Below are 18,161 nucleotides of genomic sequence, written 5' to 3' on the forward strand. Positions count from 1 at the left end.
CTCCAGTCGTTTAATTTCCCTCCATTTTCCAAAGACACAACGCCAGGGAGAGAGAGTGAGAGAGAGAGAGAGAGAGAGAGGAAGAGAGAGAGAAAAGAGAGAGTGAGAGAGAGTGAGAGAGGGAGAGGAAGAGAGAGAGAGAGGAAGAGAGAGAGAGAGAGAGAGAGAAGAAGAGTGAGGGAGGGAGAGAGAGAGAGAGAGAGAGAGAGAGAGAGAGAGAGAGGAAGAGAGGAAGAGAGGAAAAGAGAGAGAGAGAGAGAGAGAGAGAGGGAGAGAGAGAGGAAAAGAGAGGGAGAGAGAGAGAGAGAGAGAGAGAGAACTATTCACCCTCTTCCTAAACCCATATTTTCCAGCTCCAGACTCTCTTCCTCACCGCTCATAATGTGGCCCTTTCAGAACCGCGCGTATGTGTGTGTGTGTGTGTGTATGTGTGTGTGTGTATGTGTGTGTGTGTGCGTGTGTGTGTGTGTGCATTAATTCCAGTGGTTTTCCCTGCTTACAGCTCCTAGGTTGTTCCAGACTGAGTCTTTGGTAGTGTTTTTGTTTTCTCCTCACTAAATTCTAGTTTCATTTTAACAGAACAAACCTACCACTGGAAAATACAGTCAAATGATGCCGTCGCCGTGGTAACGCCTCAACTTCCTGTGTCTCATGTGTCAAAACCGAGGCTCGTTTCCACAGCAACAGTGCAAAAACATTCTACAGCAGCCATGTTGGAGGAATAAATTATAATTATAAATAAATTTTTCAACAAGGAAGCTGTATGATCAACATGTTGTTGTTCTGCATCAGTGCTACAGTGGTCACCATGGTAACGATCCCATCCTGCATCAGTGCTACAGTGGTCGCCATGGTAACGATCCCATCCTGCATCAGTGCTGCAGTGGTCACCATGGTAACAATCCCGTCCTGCGTCAGTGTTACAGTGGTCGCCATGGTAACAATCCCATCCTGCATCAGTAATATACAGTGGTCACCATGGTAACAGTCCCCCATCAGTAATACAGTGGTCACCACCTCCTCCTCCTCATCTCTTCATCACTCCCTCTCTCCTCCTTCCTTCCTCAGTATTGACCCAGTTATTGATCGACTGACTGACCTACTGACCAATCAATCAGGATGCCAATAACGATCATTCTGTGTCTTTACCTCAGCAATCCTTCAGCAAACACACGCAAACACACACACACACACACAGTTTGCCTTAGGACAGCTCTATTTGAAGTAGTCAGCACTCAGTAGGTAGTCTTGTGATCTGTATGTGTGTGTGTGTGTGTGTGTGTGTGTGTGTCTGTGTGTTTTGAACACCACATGACGCATAACACATCAGCAATTCCTTGGTTACCACGGTAACCAGTCATGTGTGATCGCCGGGAGAGAGAAAGAGGAACTTGCTTTGAAAGCAGCTGACAAGATTACTGCCAACTTTAACCTCCATTATATTATCATCATCATTATTATCATTATTATTATTCATCATAAGTAAGTAACCATTTACAGATAGCCCAGTTATTTTAATCAAACAGCAAGACATGCTGGTTATCAACAGCTGAAACATGTCACCAAACTTCTTATATACTCTGTAAACTCCAAAACATATTTGTGTATTCAGAAGGTTTACACATTTCAACAATTTTGGGTAAAACTTGACTTAACAGTGGCTTTATTCCAGTGTAAGCTGTGTATCACCCTATGGAAAAGTATTGTAAGCACACAATATTACTGTGTAGGTTCATGATGGAAATCTCCCTAATACATAATGTACTTACAACAGTGGAACACATCATTCAAATGAGTTCATTAAAACAGTGTTATGTATCTCTGAAGCATGGCATTTGTAGATTCTTTGCAGATTTACAGGCTGAAGAGTCTCAGGAGCATCTACACCAACAGATTTACATCCAAAACTGTCAATATGTGAATGCACTGTGAACATGGTTAAACTATGCAAATACAGCATGACTGTGTGAAAAAGTGCTAGTGTTTATGTTAATGAACACTGAAAAACATCTATTCACAGATGTTTTTACATATTTAGAAATCAGTTTACATTGTTTCAGTGGGGGGTTACAGGTACAAACCACTCTGCATAGTGCAGTATGTTTTAAACGTTATGTCTGACTGTATTTCTGCATCGTGTGACATTTGTTTTGCCTCCTATGAGACGGAGCTTCACAGTCATGTGACGCTGGTCATGAGTTGGGTTCAAACCCTCAGCGTCATCAGTACGTGACGTCCACTCTGTCCTCAGTCTCCCTGTCTGTCTACTGGACAGTAACACAATAGAATTACATGTGATTTAATTTGATCTAAACTCAATCTGGTGTAAGCCAACAGAGTGCAGGCAGAGCAACAGAGCTCACATCAACCAGTGAAAAGCACTTAGGGCAATATGGACAAAATTAATATCACAATAATCCTAAGAAATTATTCCAATATGAATATAAAACAATATCTACTAACATAGGCAAAATAATCAAATTGAATTGAATTGTACTGAACTGCAGGGGAATATAAAATATGCTAAAACTGTAATATTCCCTAATTTGTTAGTTAGTATTTGCTTTTTAGCGTTAATTTAGAAAACAGATCAATATCATTATTTCATCACAACATCATTCTATTGAAAGCTGATAAACAATATATAGAATTATTGCCCAGCTCTATAACCACTGGTATTAAGCAGAATAAGCTAAATCAACACTTCTGGTAACTTCTCTATGCAAACTAGCTCTACATCGACCACACAGACACGCACGCACAGAACTAGAACCAACAGAAAGGGCATTCTAGTTCTGTGATTGATAAACACTAAGGCTGTCAACTTGAATTTGACTATGACTACTGACAGTCAAATTCAACTGAAATGCAGATTTTAATGACAAAACTGACATAATATTGACACATGAAAGCGGGCGAAATAAAGGGACAATGCTTTCTGAACAGGCAGAGACTCTATCCGGAGTTGTTTTTTCGTTATTCAATTTACGGAAAGGTTTGAGTCTGTGTTTTGTTTAAAGTCTCGAGGACAGAAGATGAGAGTGTGTGACTGGGTGAGTGAAACATGGAGCCTGAAGGAGTCAGGAGTTTGAATCTCCTGGTCAGGCTGCCTGCTTCCTGCCGTGATGTGTGTGCCAACAACAAAGAGCAGAGAGTCTGTGGAGGCGGGGCCAGAGGAGCCAGTGAGGCGTTCACTTCGATCAGCTGGGAGAAACCAAACAAAACAACAACGACGCATTCGAGGTCGGGGCTTGAATTCTTTAGGATCTCTTAATTTAACCCACACAGTGATACTGGTAGATTCAAATCAAATCATGTGTCAAGAACCGCTGAGATGCCCTCGAGCAAGGCACCGCACCCCCAACTGGCCGACAGCAGAGGACTGTCAACTACCCTGGTTAACACACACACACACACACACACACACACACCTCTCAGCGTTCTAGAGTTCCCGAATTAACGGTAAGATGAGAATGTGGGCATTTCCATGGCAACCAATCATAGAACCCACACACAAAGCCACCAGACCGGTTCTGACACACACACACACACATACACACACACAAACACACAAACACACACACACTCTCCCCTGCGGGTGTTGTGAGGAGCTGAAAAGGAGAAAACAATTAAGTGTCTACACGCTGTCAACACTTGTCACCACACTGCTCTGTGTGTGTGTGTGTGTGTGTGTGTGTGTGTGAGTTGAGTGTGGGTGTGAGTGTGGTGTGTTAGATGGGACAGCTGACTTTTAGAAGGGCCAATCTGTGCCTCTCCACTATGACCAATGCACACACACACACACACACACACACAGAGAGAGAGAGCAGCTGACAGGGTGAAGAGGCCAGAGAGAGAGAGAATGGAGGAGGAGGAGAGAGGAGGAGACAGCTGTAAAAACACACACTCTACACAGGTGCACACACACACACACACATGCACACACACACACACACACACACACACACACACACACACACACACACACACACACTGCAGTGGAATGTGCTTGGTCAACATGCCTGTGTTTAAAGGCCGTATTAGACAGTGAGCTAACAGCTAACAGATGGCAGGAGATCTGTTTCCACTGCAGGGCCAAACAGGGCTAAACCAGGCCAGAGCCAAACAGGGCTAAACCAGGCCAGAGCCAAACAGGGCTAAACCAGGCCAGAGCCAAACAGGACTAAACCAGGCCAGAGCCAAACGGGGATAAACCAGGCCAGAGCCAAACAGGGCTAAACCAGACCAGAGCCAAACAGGGCTAAACCAGGCCAGAGCCAAACGGGGATAAACCAGGCCAGAGCCAAACGGGGCTAAACCAGACCACAGTTCAGGGGTCAGAGGTCAGCCAGGAGCGGGGGGTGGGGGGGTCAGTGCCTTGCTCAAAGTGGAGACACTGGCTGTGACGGGACTGGAACCTGCAACCGTCCTGTGTCTGACACAGAGATGGGATTCTACTGACACACTGACTGGGCTTCCATGGTCTTAGCACATACACACACACTACAAAGTGTGTGTGTGTAAGAGAGTGAGAGAGAGAGAGAGAGCAAGAGAGAGAGAGCGAGCGAGAGAGTGAGAGAGCGAGAGAGCGAGAGAGAGCAAGAGAGAGAGCGAGAGAGAGAGAGAGCGAGCGAAAGAGAGAGAGAGCGAGAGAGAGAGCAAGAGAGCGAGAGAGAGCAAGAGAGAGCGAGAGAGAGAGAGAGAGCGAAAGAGAGAGCGAGAGCGAGAGAGAGAGAGAGAGAGAGCGAGAGAGAGAGCAAGAGAGAGAGACATGACAGGGCAGGTTCTGCAGGCTTCTGCAGAGGGAGCGGTTGTGATTCACCACACACACTCACACTCACACACACACACACACACACTCACACACACACACAGGCTGCTCATTAGAACATTATACAATCATGACAGCAGCTGACTCCCTTAATAAAGTACAAATACACAGGATGTAAGTGTGTGTGTATTTATCCTGCATCTATCCTGCATCAGTGCTGCAGACAAACCGTCTCAGCCACCAGCTCCTGGGTCCTTCCTTCAGATTCCCTCATGTAAAATCCCATGACTTTTCCATGCCTTTCCATAACCACGTCAGAGCGCTTCCATGATCTAAAAATGCTCTTCCTGCCTGGTGTGTGGATGTTGGCTTTCAGTGTGAAAACCGCCAAATTGGAAAACACATGAATCCCTGTGTACTCCTGACTTTCCTATCCTGGTTTCAGACTCCTGAATCTCGTCCCTCCACTCTTCAGATTTTGTCGAGCGATTGTCGAGCTGAATAATGGAGTGGAACCAGATGGACGTTCAGTCTGAAGATCAGGCTAGGACTTCTCCAAAGAATTAATCGAATTTCTACACCCGTGTCTGGAATACACCTTTCTAAACTCCATCATATTACCAGCGGGAAGCCTGTTCTTTGAAACTTTGGCCAGATGAAAAGCGAGCAAAAAGCGGTGTGAATTAAGGCAAACATCTTTTAAAATCACTTCTCAACACACTATACACTTGCTTTTGTGTTACACTTTGGATTTCACCTACCATTTAAACTTGTTTCTGAAGATTATATATCTTTTCACCAATTATTTTGATTGCATTTCCCATGCATTTTATCTCCTTTAAATATTATCCTACTGCTGTTTTGAACAGCGTTTTGCAGAGACTCAGCAGCTTTCTAGACTCTGCTGTTATTAGAAATAGAGTTCATCTACGGGGCGACGGGACGGTCTAGAGGTTAGCGGGTCGTCTCGGGTTCGATTCCCTCTGTGTCCACAGCTGCCTGAGTGTCTCTGAGCAACACACTGAACCTCTACCTGCTCAACCAGCTGCTGACCTGCAGCCAGCCAGAGGGAGGACAGACAGTTCCCCCCCGGCTGATCAATAGAGGATATTCATTCATTAGTATTATTCCTGTTGCTGTAGTAGTACTGATAGACAGTGAAGAGGTAATTCCACCCTGCACTCCTAACAAAACCTCCTGTAGGCCTACTGTCTGTGTGTGTGTGTGTGTGTGTGTGTGTGTATATGTGTGTGTAACCCTAGCCATGGTTAAATGAGGCAGCTCTATATGAGGTCTCATTGTGTCACTGGTTCATACGAGAGAGATAGAGAGAGAGAGAGAGAGAGAGAGAGAGAGAGAGAGAGAGAGAGAGAGAGAGAGAGAGAGAGAGAGAGAGAGAGAGAGAGAGAGAGAGAGAGAGAGAGAGAAGAGAGGATGAAGAGGAAGGGGGAGGGAAAACAAGCAAAGAAAGAGACAGAAAGAGAGAGACAGAGACAAAAAAGAAAGAAAGTAAGAAAAAGGGAGAATACGGGATGCAGTGAGATTCCCCTGGGACATTTTTCTAGACTGTTTCATCCTTTAGTACAACACTCCTTAATGGTTTCAATATATTACATCACTCACACACACACACACACACACACACACACACACACACACAGAGCTGGGTCCACAGGACGTTAATGGAGGTAATTAATTCCCTCATGATCTTGCTATTAATAATGAAGAGAGAGAGAGATCACACAGAAAATGTAGGAAAGAGACAGAGATCAAGTGGGAAGAGGTTTCTCTTGTATCCCTTACATGACACACACATACACACAAAACACACACACACACATTAAACACACAAACACACACACTTGATCTCAGAGTGATTTCTCTGTTGATGTCCCTGGCTGAAAACAGTCCGATGGCTGAGAGCTCGATCCATTGTGTGTGTGTGTGTGTGTGTGTGTGTGCGTGCGTGCGTGTGTGTGTGTGTTGTACACGTACCTCTGGTTCCAGTCGCCATGTCGGCCACCTTCTGAAAGGCGTCCAGGAAGGCTCCGGTCACCAAGATGGTCGTCCTGAATCAAAGACACACATCAGTCACATATTCATGATGTCGTCACAGTCACACTGAGTCCAGTAAATGCACAGGAGGTGTTCTGCGTGACCTCTGACCCCTCTGGTGAAATGTGGATGTGTATGTGCGTCTGAGAGGGAAATGTGATTGAATTGGTTTCATTTTCAAAACTCTATATTTTCAGAAACATAAATCACTAATATGACATTGATCATCCCATATTTCTGGTACCTTCACGTACCATCAAACCATACTCAGCTGTTACTTTAAAATCAAACATAAATGAACTGCAGCAGATATTGCTCACTATTCGTAAGCGATTGTATTAGTGTGAATAGAACTGATATCTTTGATTTTTATAACCATTTTTATAAACTGTCGACATCGATATGATTTGCCGCCCGTGTCGACACACTTTTGTCGACACAATTTGTGACACCAAATGGGAGATGTCAGAGCTACAAAAATCCCCACATATCCTACTTGTAATTATCACTAGGAAGCTGAGAAGAATGTTTTTTTCCCAGTCAGAAGCTCAAATTTAAAGCAAATCTGACATGATGTGAACGCAGCATAATCTCTGACTGGTAAGTTAAGGTGTGTTCACAACAAGCATGAACATTATTCTAACTCTGGAGCGTTTGTCCAGGCGAGAACGATGACCTTTAAACTCTGGTGGCACCAAATACCAGTGCGATTCATTAATTCAACCAACTACAGCAAACCACCCCGCAACACAAGGGATTATGGGTAGAAGGAGACGGAAAGCCTAGCAGAACAAAATGAAGTCTGTACTGATGCTCATATTCAGCTGTTTCTTCATGTGTTCTTAACTGGTATGAACACCACAGAAGAAGAGACAGACGAGTCCATCATGCTGAGATAAAGTTACAGATTTGTTTTGACTCCAACCTGCAGGATGACAGGTGACCAAAACTCTGTCCAATAAACGAGCTGCTTGTGTGACTTGTGCTTACAAGCCCTGATTGGCTTGAACCTGAACGAAGCAAAAATAAAAAATGCAACAAAGTCAACTTTTCCACTCTGGTTCAGACCAAAGAAAACAGACTGGAGGTGTGATCGCAGCCTCAGTCTGCTGCAGAAGCCACATCACACAGACACCATGACTTGGGTTTGAAAGGGCTTTTATTTTGGAGGCAGGACTTGTGGAGCCACATAAGAGGCCAGTTGCACTTAAAAGCCAGTGCAACTGGAGACCTTCTGACACACACACACACACACACACACACACACACACACACACACACATCATCAATGGACCTATTGTCTTGACTGTGTGTGTGTATTCCATTGTGAGTCAGATCTGTAATGTTTTCTGTAGCAATACATGCGTGCGTGCGCACACACACACACACACACACACACACACACACACACACACAGACAGAGCGATTACCTCTGAAAACCTTACTGAGTAGATCGGATGACACTGCTGTCAATAGTGCAGTGTGAAAGTGTGTGTGTGTGCGCACGCGTGTGTGTACGTATGTGTGTGTGTGTGTGCGTCTAACCTCAGTGGAAATTCTCTTTCATATATAGACCAAAGGCCCACTACACACACACACACACACACACACACACACACACACAGTTCCATAGTAAGCCCCACACTACCTGCTGTGTCACTGAATTGAAAGCTTTAGAAGGCTGATACTCCTCAAGCATCAGTCCAGTGAAAATACCAGGATGGTTTACTCTTTTCCAGCTTAAATTAAGTTGACAACTAACTAACTAATAACCAAAGCAAGTAGCAAGAATAGCAAGTAAGTAACAGAAACCAGAATATAGCAAGTAATGGTTCTATAAACATACACACGACAAAATTACCAGAGAAAAGTCTGGATTACATTATTGTGAGAGAGTGTAAAAAAGTACAATATGAATATATATGAAGCATGAAATGGGTGGAAACATTACAAAGTGGTCTGTACAACGCGGACATGTGATCTGTGTGTGTGTGTGTGTGTGTGTGTGTGTGTAGCTGGCTGACTGTCAGGTCTAATGGGCTGTGACTGGCTGCAGCAGGCAGAGCGATGCTTATCAAGGTAAACTGGTCTACTGGGAAACACAGTCATTATACTGTTATTATACTGTACCAGCTACCGGGGTGACTGTGTGTGTGTGTGTGTGTGTGTGTGCGCGTGTGTGTGTGTGTGTGTGAGAGAGAGAGAGAGAGAGAGCATGCATGCAGCTCACATGTATATTAGGATGACCAGAAAATGACCAGTAAAGACATTTTGCTGCTGTTCACAACAGGAAAGCCATATTTTAGGGTTATGAGTAGGCAAGACAGTGTGTGTGTGTGTGTGTGTGTGTGTGTGTGTGTGTGTGTGTGTCTTACCTGAGCTGTGATTGTAGCTTGGTTCCTTTGGTTACAAAATCCTCCCATGCAGGATAACTGGCCTACAGAGAACACAGAGAATAAAACTGACATGAAACCTCCCACTCCATTAACACAACACAGCTCATATGTACAAGACGACATTAATACTGATCGAATTAACTGAGAGACAGACTGTTACTGTGACATTAACACCGAAGCTTTGACAATATGTATTTCATATCAATAATCCATCAGAGTTTGTTAATCCAGCAATGTCCTTAATGACAATACAGCTATTGAACTGAACGAGAGAGAGAGGCCCATTATTAAGGTATTAGTATTAAACCCTCGTCAAGTACTTCACTAAACAGGACTGGTATGTGTGGATTCAATGCCAATAAAGCTAATTAAACTGGGGAGAGAGAGAGAGAGAGAGAGAGATATTATGATGATGTTATGGTAAAGCAAATTAGATAATATGTACTTTGTTCTAATTAACAAATAGAGCAGCTTGTATGTACAGACTTGACAGCAATAAAAGGCCATTGAACTGAATGGAGAGAGACATAAAGAGGAAGAGTCGTATTATTATGATATTATGATAATACAAATTAGATAATATGTAGGCTATTTCATGCTAATAAACCAATAGAGCTTGTATCTAGGGACTCGATGGCAATAGAAGCCCACTGAATTGAACAGAGAGAGAGAGAGAGAGACAGAGAGAGAGATAAAGAGAGAGAGAGACAGAGAGATAGAGAGACAGAGAGAGACAGAGAGAGAGATAAAGAGAGAGAGACAGAACAAGAGAGAGGAGAGAGTAAGATAGAGAGAGACAGCGAGAGAGATAAAGAGAGAGAGAGACAGAGAGATAAAGAGAGAGACAGAGAGACAGAGAGAGAGATAAAGAGAGAGACAGAGCAAGAGAGAGAGGAGAGAGTAAGATAGAGAGAGACAGCGAGAGAGAGAGAGGAGAGAGTAAGATAAAGAGAGAGAGACAGCGAGAGAGAGAGACTATTACAGTAAATGTATCTGTGATGCTTTGACAACACGTCTGTTGTGCCCACAGAGCATGAAGCTGCTACAGTTTCAGTTCCTGACAACAAGGATTAATGGACTGAAGTGAACTGACATGAGAAAGAGAGCAGAGAAATTATTTTAGATTCTTCAGCAGACAAAAAAATAAAGATAAGAAAAACAGACAGAAACAGAGAAAGAAAGAAAGAAAGAGAGAAAAAGAAAGAAAAAGAAAGAAAGAAAGAGAAATAGAGCATTAAAGCTGCTACAGTTTCAGTTCCTGTCAATAAGGATTAATGGACTGAAGTGAACTGAAATGAGAAAGAGAGCAGCGAAAGAGAGAGAGAAAGAAAGAAAGAAAGAAAGAGAGAGCGAGAGAGTGAGAGAGAGAAAGAAAGAAATAAAGAAAGAAAGAAAGAATCAATCTTATATTTAGTTTAATGGGGGTTGCTCAGTCAGGTGGTGCTGAGGTCAGTCGGGGTCAGAGGTCAGAGGTCACAGCAGGTCAGCGCTGGTTTGGCTGAGTGTGGGACGTTTGTGTCGGACACTGAATTACTGATTAGGCTATTTGACCATTTTCATGCCAAAAAACACCAAGTATTCAGCGTTTCCCTCAGAAGTTAAAGTGGAAAAGCTTCTGAAACTGCATTTAGACCACGGGACACTAAAACTCTCCATAGAAACCCAGGATGATGATGATGATAATAATTATAATAAAATATATTCATGCATACTGTGTGCAATCCGATCCAAACGTTATATTAGAATCACTTCAGGTTCCAATACACAACCAGTGTTGTATTGATCAACTCTTCGATAAGTATGTAATCAAATCAAATCCATCACATTAGGGCTGGAAGATCTTGACAAAAAATCTAATTGTGATTATTTGACAGAATATTGCAAATGCAATTTAAACTGTGATTCATATCACAAGTTTTTTTTGTCATACATTTTTTAGAACTTTAGAATCGTTTAAAGAAAAGTGATTTTGTTAAATAAACTAGATGTCAGTGTGCAGATTTACTGAGTTTGAGTCTGATGAAAGGTTTTGATTCATGGACCAAAGATTACCTGCAGCTCTAAAACTCCTTGTTCACAAATCCAGTTTGGACCAAACTCTCTCTGAAGAAGTTAACTGCAGCCTCTGAGATTTGGAAATTCCAGTTCATATTGCAATTTTGATTTTTTTTTTTTTTCTCGATTAATTGTTCAGCTCTACATCACATCAGACTGGACCAGATCCAGTCATTATTAAAAACACAGTATCGGTTCAATATATTGGCAAACCCATGTTTCATCATGCATTCTTGCTTGATTACATAAGACCAGGTTGGGCGATGAACACCAGCCAAACTGCTTCTGCCCGCTCTACCAGCCTCTTCAGCAGGCAACCAGCTATCATTCTGAAACTCAATTTGCCTGGCAAAACACTGGTTTCCTGAGATCAACCAGCCACTGTTGCCAGTGGAAGGTAATGTTAGTTCCTGAACCTGTATAAGACAATAACAACAAGAACCAATCTACACAAGATAGCAGATATTTTCATGTACATTTATCAACACCAAGGATGTGGTGTAGCTGTCCCTTCTGCTGCTGAACTACATGCCAACCTCTCTGTCTTTATGGTTCACCTGTTACTCCTCCAGTCTTCTTCCACCAAAATACACCATGGGGGCAGTAGCGAGCAGTATCAATAAACTTTGAAAGTTGCTGTGTTATTGAAATATTTGCTATTCGGTGGACGTATGTATGCTGAATTCATCAGTGGGCCCTGACAACTCAGAAAATATCTGAAGTCATTTTCCACGAGGTTTGCATGTTTGCCAAAAAAGCACGACAAGATTAAAGTGACAAATTTCACAATGGAGTTCAACATGACGTTTAGTCCCATACGAAGAGAGAAAGAGGGAGGGGCGTGCATCGGGGTCAGGTGAGTACTCACGCAGAAACGAGGAGGAAAAGAGGGTCAGTGAGGGCGAGAGTTTCCCCCGCTTTGAAGAAAATCTACGCCTCAAAAACAAAAGGAACCGAACAGAAAGGTGGAAACGAACGTCTACTCCTTGCTGGTCAGTTTCATGCTGTTTTCAAAGTGTGCTGTGTTCAGTCTTTTCTAGCGTCTTCTCCTTCCTCCAACAAACAACACCCTCTGTTTCCGGTGAGTGGCCACTTCACACCCATTGTCATCTATGGGAGCCTGGGTGGAGGGAGAGTCACCATTTGTCGACCTCGTCTGTTTCCCTGGGACCGGACAAACATGTGATTGCACACTTCGCACATCTTCTGGACTATTAGCTAATACACAAGAAACAAAATGCCTTCTGTTCCTGCCCTTCGCTTTCATTCTGTTTCTTTTTCTAGTCCTTCCTCCCACATGATCATTCTTTGGTTACAGGAATATTCTACGGGCATCAAGGCCCTGACCTTTGCACTCCTTATTTTTGGCTGCTTGTACTGGTGGTGATGTAGGAATTTAAGCTTATTCTAGTGTTGCATTTATTCTAAATTGCTCTGGACGAGTGCGTCAGCTAAATACCTAAAATGTAAATTATATATTATATCTATCAATAGCTGTGTGAGTGAGGCATGTTATTTTTGGCTTTGCTGGGTCTCATGGAATTGATTCTCAATGCAACTGCAGAAAACCATGCAACAGCAGCACGTTTGTCCTTTTATGACCCTTGAGTCTTCCTGTTAAATCCTGTTAAACTCCCACCGTGGGGTTTCCAAAACACATCAGTATGAAAATGAGCACTCTTTTCTTTACTCATGAAAAATGTACTTTGCTGAGATAACTGACACAGCAGAACACTGTTGGAAGATATTCAAAAGCCATATAAAAGGAAGAGACTGAATTCTGCTTACTTTTGTAAGATTAGGGGATGTTGGTGTCTCCTACTTGCTTTTGGGAGGTAAAGCCCATACTTGTTCTGCATGTTGTAATATTGCCTGATTCATTATCTAAGTCTGGCTCAGTGTTGAAGGCTCGCTTTGCCCCTGTACAGGTTACATCTGTGACTGACAGCTGCCGGTGCATCGCTCTGGTTATTGAATTAAAAAACGCAGGGAAGCCCCGGTGGAAACGAAGCTCAAATCCCACTTTCTGTCTCTCCTGCTGAACCCGGTCACCCTGTGTGTCCGTCCCCCGCCTCTGCAGGTCTACCGGAGAGGGGATAATACCGATTTAACCCCTACACCTCACCATTAGCCTCTTAGCTCCACACCGCTAAAGCTGCTAGCCGGCCGCGCTTCACAGCTAGCCAGGCACGCTCAGGGCATGGGGATGACAGGTTTACTAGCCATACTGATTTAACCCTGCATGATGAAACACTCTATCTGATCCAGCTCAATGCCTAAAGGTTAAACTGAAATATATGGAAGAAGGCGGCATTGAATATCCAATGAGTTTCATTGAAAAAATTAGATACATGTAGCCCATAATGAATGCAAGAAAGTGATTGGATGAAACCTTATTGATCCCCAATGGGGGAAAGCAGGTCGCTGCAGCAGCTAATTTAAGGGATTCAGCAGGGAAAGGAAAATAGAATATGGGTCTAAGCACACAAATAGAATATAGAATATAGCAAATTAAGGGCAACATATTAAGTCAGGAATCATTTTCAGACTTTTGCATTCAACATAGTGTTTTTGAGGCTCGCAGTGTTTCCTCTGTAATTTTATGCAGCTGTGGAGCTTGGGGGGATAATTCTAGTTTTGTCTCATATCTGTTGCTGTTTGGGTCTAAGTTATGTTTCAAGTTAAGCATTAAAAAAAAAGAGAGAGTACTTCTAAAACATTTGGACTACACTTATTTTAGATTTAGACGCTAGTAAGACTGAATTACAATGCACATTTTAATTTCATATTTTCTCTAGCAGCAGTGGTAACTTCCCTGCTGTGGTGGTGCACCGCTGCTACATGAATACAGAGGAAACACTGTCATCAGTGGTTTTAAATTATTGATTGGTGAATTTCAGACTTTAAGCGGTTCCAAAATTGATAAATATATATATATAGCGTTTTGAAATGAGTCTTCATAATACGTTGCAGTGTTTCTACCTCCCCTTCTCATGCAAAACGTTTTTCACAATCCATTTTTTCCACTTTTTGTAAAAGTGCTTCATGAATAAATCTGACTTGACTTGAACATTGTAAAGACAAACGTCTTGTACCTCACACCCTCCTTTCCCCACTGAACACCTATTTTATTTATTTTCCCATCACTTCTGTCTTACATAGGCTAATCATTCTATGATCCTAGTAAGATTGTCAGAGAACTGTGGCTCTGACCTTTGACCTCCTCACTATAGGCTGTAATGTTGGTGTAATCTAGGAATTGGAAGTTGATTCTACTGGTGAATTCACCGCAAGTCGCTCTGGATAAGAGCAGCAGCTAAATACCAAAAAAGTAAAATGTAAAAATGTCTGCTTGTATTTCAGCTGGTGCGGCTCTGGGAAGGAAACTCTTCCCCTCCCTCCAGTTCTCGTCTAAACCTTAAATTCTCTCAGGGTTTGTTGTGACTGCCAGGAATGTCACGGTCGCAGACAAAATATTCCAGCGGTGGTTTGCAGCAGGCAGGGTTGAACAGACCACAGGCAGACAGACCGTTAGGGTCCACTGAGGCTTGATACTGACAACTTTAGAGCAGTGGTTCCCAAAGTGGGGTCCGGGGACCACCAGGGCTCACTGAGGGCCCCAGCAAGATGGGGAAGAGTTACATTCACTGCAATTTAATTCAGCAGAAATTATACCAATGAGACACAGTATGAGATTGACTATTCTAATCCCAGGTTTCACTGATCCAGTATGATGTGACGTAGTATATGACGTACAGTATGTGCACTACCAGTCAAAGGTTTGGACTAGGGATGTCAACGGTTAACCGTTAATCGGTTATCCGCCGAGAATATTTTTGACCGGTTACGCATGTCGGTCTATAGGTTAATTTGCATGTTGCCAACATGGCGACTTTGTCGCTAGACTTAGCGACTTTTCAGACCCCCCTGGCGACTTTATTTCTCAAAAGCGACTAGCAACAAATCTGGCGACTTTTTCTGACCATGGGAAGCAATGTTAAAGTGTTGAATCCCAAAGCATTTGGCAATAAATTGGTTCGGCTGATGCCGGTTTTCTCTACTTGCTTGTCTAATCCAGAGAGGTCTGACGGTCACAGTGCTTCCCACACAGCGTAGCTCCCTCCCTCCGCTGAGAGCAGGGACTGTAGGATAGGGTCCATTTGTAATTTCTACCGGCGTACGCCAAAACTGGCCCGGGTGGGCGGAGTCAGCACTTAATATTAAAACGGGCTACGCCGTGGCGTGCATAACAAGTGCAGATATTTATATGCAAATTACAGCAAATGGACAGCGCTTCGAAATGCGGCGCCAAAGCTCATCTATCTACTAAAGCAAGGAGTCTCTGTCTGTGAGTCTGTCTGTGAGTGAGTAAGTGAGTGTGTGTGTCCTTCGCATATCTCGAGAACCGTTCGTCCGATCTACTTCACACTTGGCGGGTGTGTTGCTGGGGACCCGAGGACGTGCAGCGTCGGATATGGTGCAATTTGGACACGCGACACGTTCAATATTAATAAACTTTGAATAAACAAGTGAACAGCGCTCTGTGCAGCAGCAGGGCGAACGGGCACTGCACTAGTTGAGTCAATGGAGCGCCGGACTAAAAGGAAAGCGCAACTTTCTTGTATTTCACGTCATTTTGCGTTTTTTCTTAAAAATGAACCGGTTAGTTACCGGTTAATGGGTGTCGGCCTATCGAAAGCAAAATTAACCGAAACTGACATCCCGAGTTTGGACACATGCATTTTTCTTTATTTGTACTATTTTTCACATTTTTGAATTATAGCAAAGACATCAAAACTATGAAATAACACAAACTGAATTATGCAGCAACCAAAAAAGTGTTAAACAAATCAAAACTATCTTATATTTTAGATCCTTTAAAGTAGCCGCCCTTTGCCTTGATGGAAAGGCAAACGCTTTGGAAAGAAATTCATACATAGGATCAACTTCATTATTTCTATTTGTCTAAGAAACAAATTTGCTTTATCCACTGTGGACGAGTTAGCCAGTTAGTTTCCTGTCCTGCCTGAGACTCTGTTGAACCGAGGGGGGAAACGTCTCCATGCTCCACTAGCACCAACAAAGGAAACTCTATTCATGGAGCCCCAGTTCTCCATGTATAGAAGACATACAGACTGTTATCCTATCTGCTTAGTCAGCCAGCCAGCAAGACCAGGTATACAGTTACTTTAGTCTCTGTGTGTGTGTGTGTGTGTGTGTGTGTGTGTGTGTGTGTGTGTGTGTGTGAGCGCATGCGCGTAGTCACCTGCCGTCACCTTCTAATCCTACCACTATAATCCTGACTTGCTCTACTGACCGAGAGACAGACAGACAGACAGACAGACAGACAGACAGAGAGAGAGAGAGAGAGAGAGAGAGAATGACATGATGGCTAAAGGAAGAGAGAAGTTTATCCCGTTGTACCCAGACTGGCTCTAGAAAGGCCTTAGTTAGTAACTCAGTCAACCAGCAAGCTAACAATTCATTCATTCATTCATTCAGTCAGTCAGCAAGGCACTAACACTGGCAGGGTTAGCGGTTCAATTCCCCCTGGGGCTAAAAATGCTAACGTTCATGTTACTATAATGAGTATTTTGGATAAGAGCACCACCTGACAGCTGAAGTTACACCAACCAGCATTAGGCCAGGATCAGATAGGAGCTTTTTTCTCTTCTTTTTAAACATAAAGCTCAGCTGTGAGCTACTGACAGAGACAGCAAGAGGTCAAAGGGCACAAGGAGCGTTACATCATTCTGGCTGCTGTGCAACACAAAGTTTGGCACAGTATCCAATTAGCGTTAGGCTAACCTGAAGTAATAAAGGGGGTAATGTTGTTGAAAATAAAAATGGAGCAGAGAAAGTTAGAGATGTCTCTGCTGGCTGCTGAAGAAGAGGAGGAGGAGGAGGAGTCTGTTCTGAACCGGAGGATGAAGGTTCAGGATGTTCATGACGAGAACAGAGCGCCACAGGTTTATCATCTCATCCAACAGCACCACCTAGATAGAGCCCGTCTCAAGGACCGTTTTCACACTGATGGAATGTGCGGCCAAAACCACGAGAGAGTTTTGAAGCCAATAAGGAAGTGGCGGCAAACGGCAGTTCCTCTAACGTCCGCTAGAGTCCAGCTCCAAAAAGACTCCAAAATATAAAGTCAATACATTTTTTACACAAGAGGTTTTGGCCTCAGTAGCTAATTTCACTTCTTCTAATGTGTGTCCTTATGGAGAGTTTCAAAATAATTGTGTCATAAATGAGATGTAATAGATATAAAACGGGGTTGTTTTCCTAGTGATTGACAGGTCGCCGATTATGGGCCAATAGTAGGCGGAGCTGCGGCTCTGCAGGTGTGTTCAAAAAAAGCGTCTCTGGTAAACCGGTGAAAGTGGCTGGTGATTTTAACATTATCAGCTGCTGTGTTTCCTGCTCTGCTTGTTGCTCCACCTTCTACCTGGAAATACTGAAAGGTCACGACCACTCGACACCCCATGACCTCTGAACTGCTACACACACTGCTACTGCGTGTTTGTGTGTGTGTGTGTGTGTGTGTGTGTTTTCAACAGCTAGCTGACAGCTGAATGACAACTATCTGATGTGCCTCTCCATGTGTTTCTGTTTTAAAAACACATGTTCATGACTGTGTGTGTGTGTGTGTGTGTGTGTGTGTGTGCGTGTGTGTGTGTGTGTGTGGGTGTTTTGCCTTACAGATAATCAGATAGTGGTGTAGGATAGATGGCAGTATGAGTCAGAGAGATGAGGAAAAGTATTTTTCAGTAGAAACTGTTTCTCAGTGCAAATTCCACTGAACTGGTTTGCGGGTTCAACTTCAGATCAGGACAGGAACGGACTATCAGCCCACAGGCCTCGCTCACCAGACACTGTTTTAC

General features: G+C 43.4%; 1 protein-coding gene across 3 annotated transcripts in view; it reads right to left on the bottom strand.

Moving 5' to 3' along the window:
* mtss1 (MTSS I-BAR domain containing 1) overlaps window positions 1–18,161 on the bottom strand; it is a 69,347-nt gene that overhangs the window by 38,504 nt on the left and 12,682 nt on the right. For all 3 annotated transcript variants that reach the window (XR_013504868.1, XM_078283518.1, XM_078283517.1), the window contains exons 2-3: window positions 9,202–9,263; window positions 6,767–6,840 (exon numbers count right to left, since the gene is read on the bottom strand). Coding sequence is in view for 2 of the 3 variants with exons in the window: in XM_078283518.1 (XP_078139644.1) it covers window positions 6,767–6,840; window positions 9,202–9,263 (136 nt within the window). In the remaining variant the exon portion in view is untranslated. The remainder of the gene's footprint in view (window positions 1–6,766; window positions 6,841–9,201; window positions 9,264–18,161) is intronic.

The sequence above is a fragment of the Centroberyx gerrardi genome, chromosome 5, assembly GCF_048128805.1.
Source record: "Centroberyx gerrardi isolate f3 chromosome 5, fCenGer3.hap1.cur.20231027, whole genome shotgun sequence".
Taxonomy (NCBI): domain Eukaryota; kingdom Metazoa; phylum Chordata; class Actinopteri; order Beryciformes; family Berycidae; genus Centroberyx; species Centroberyx gerrardi.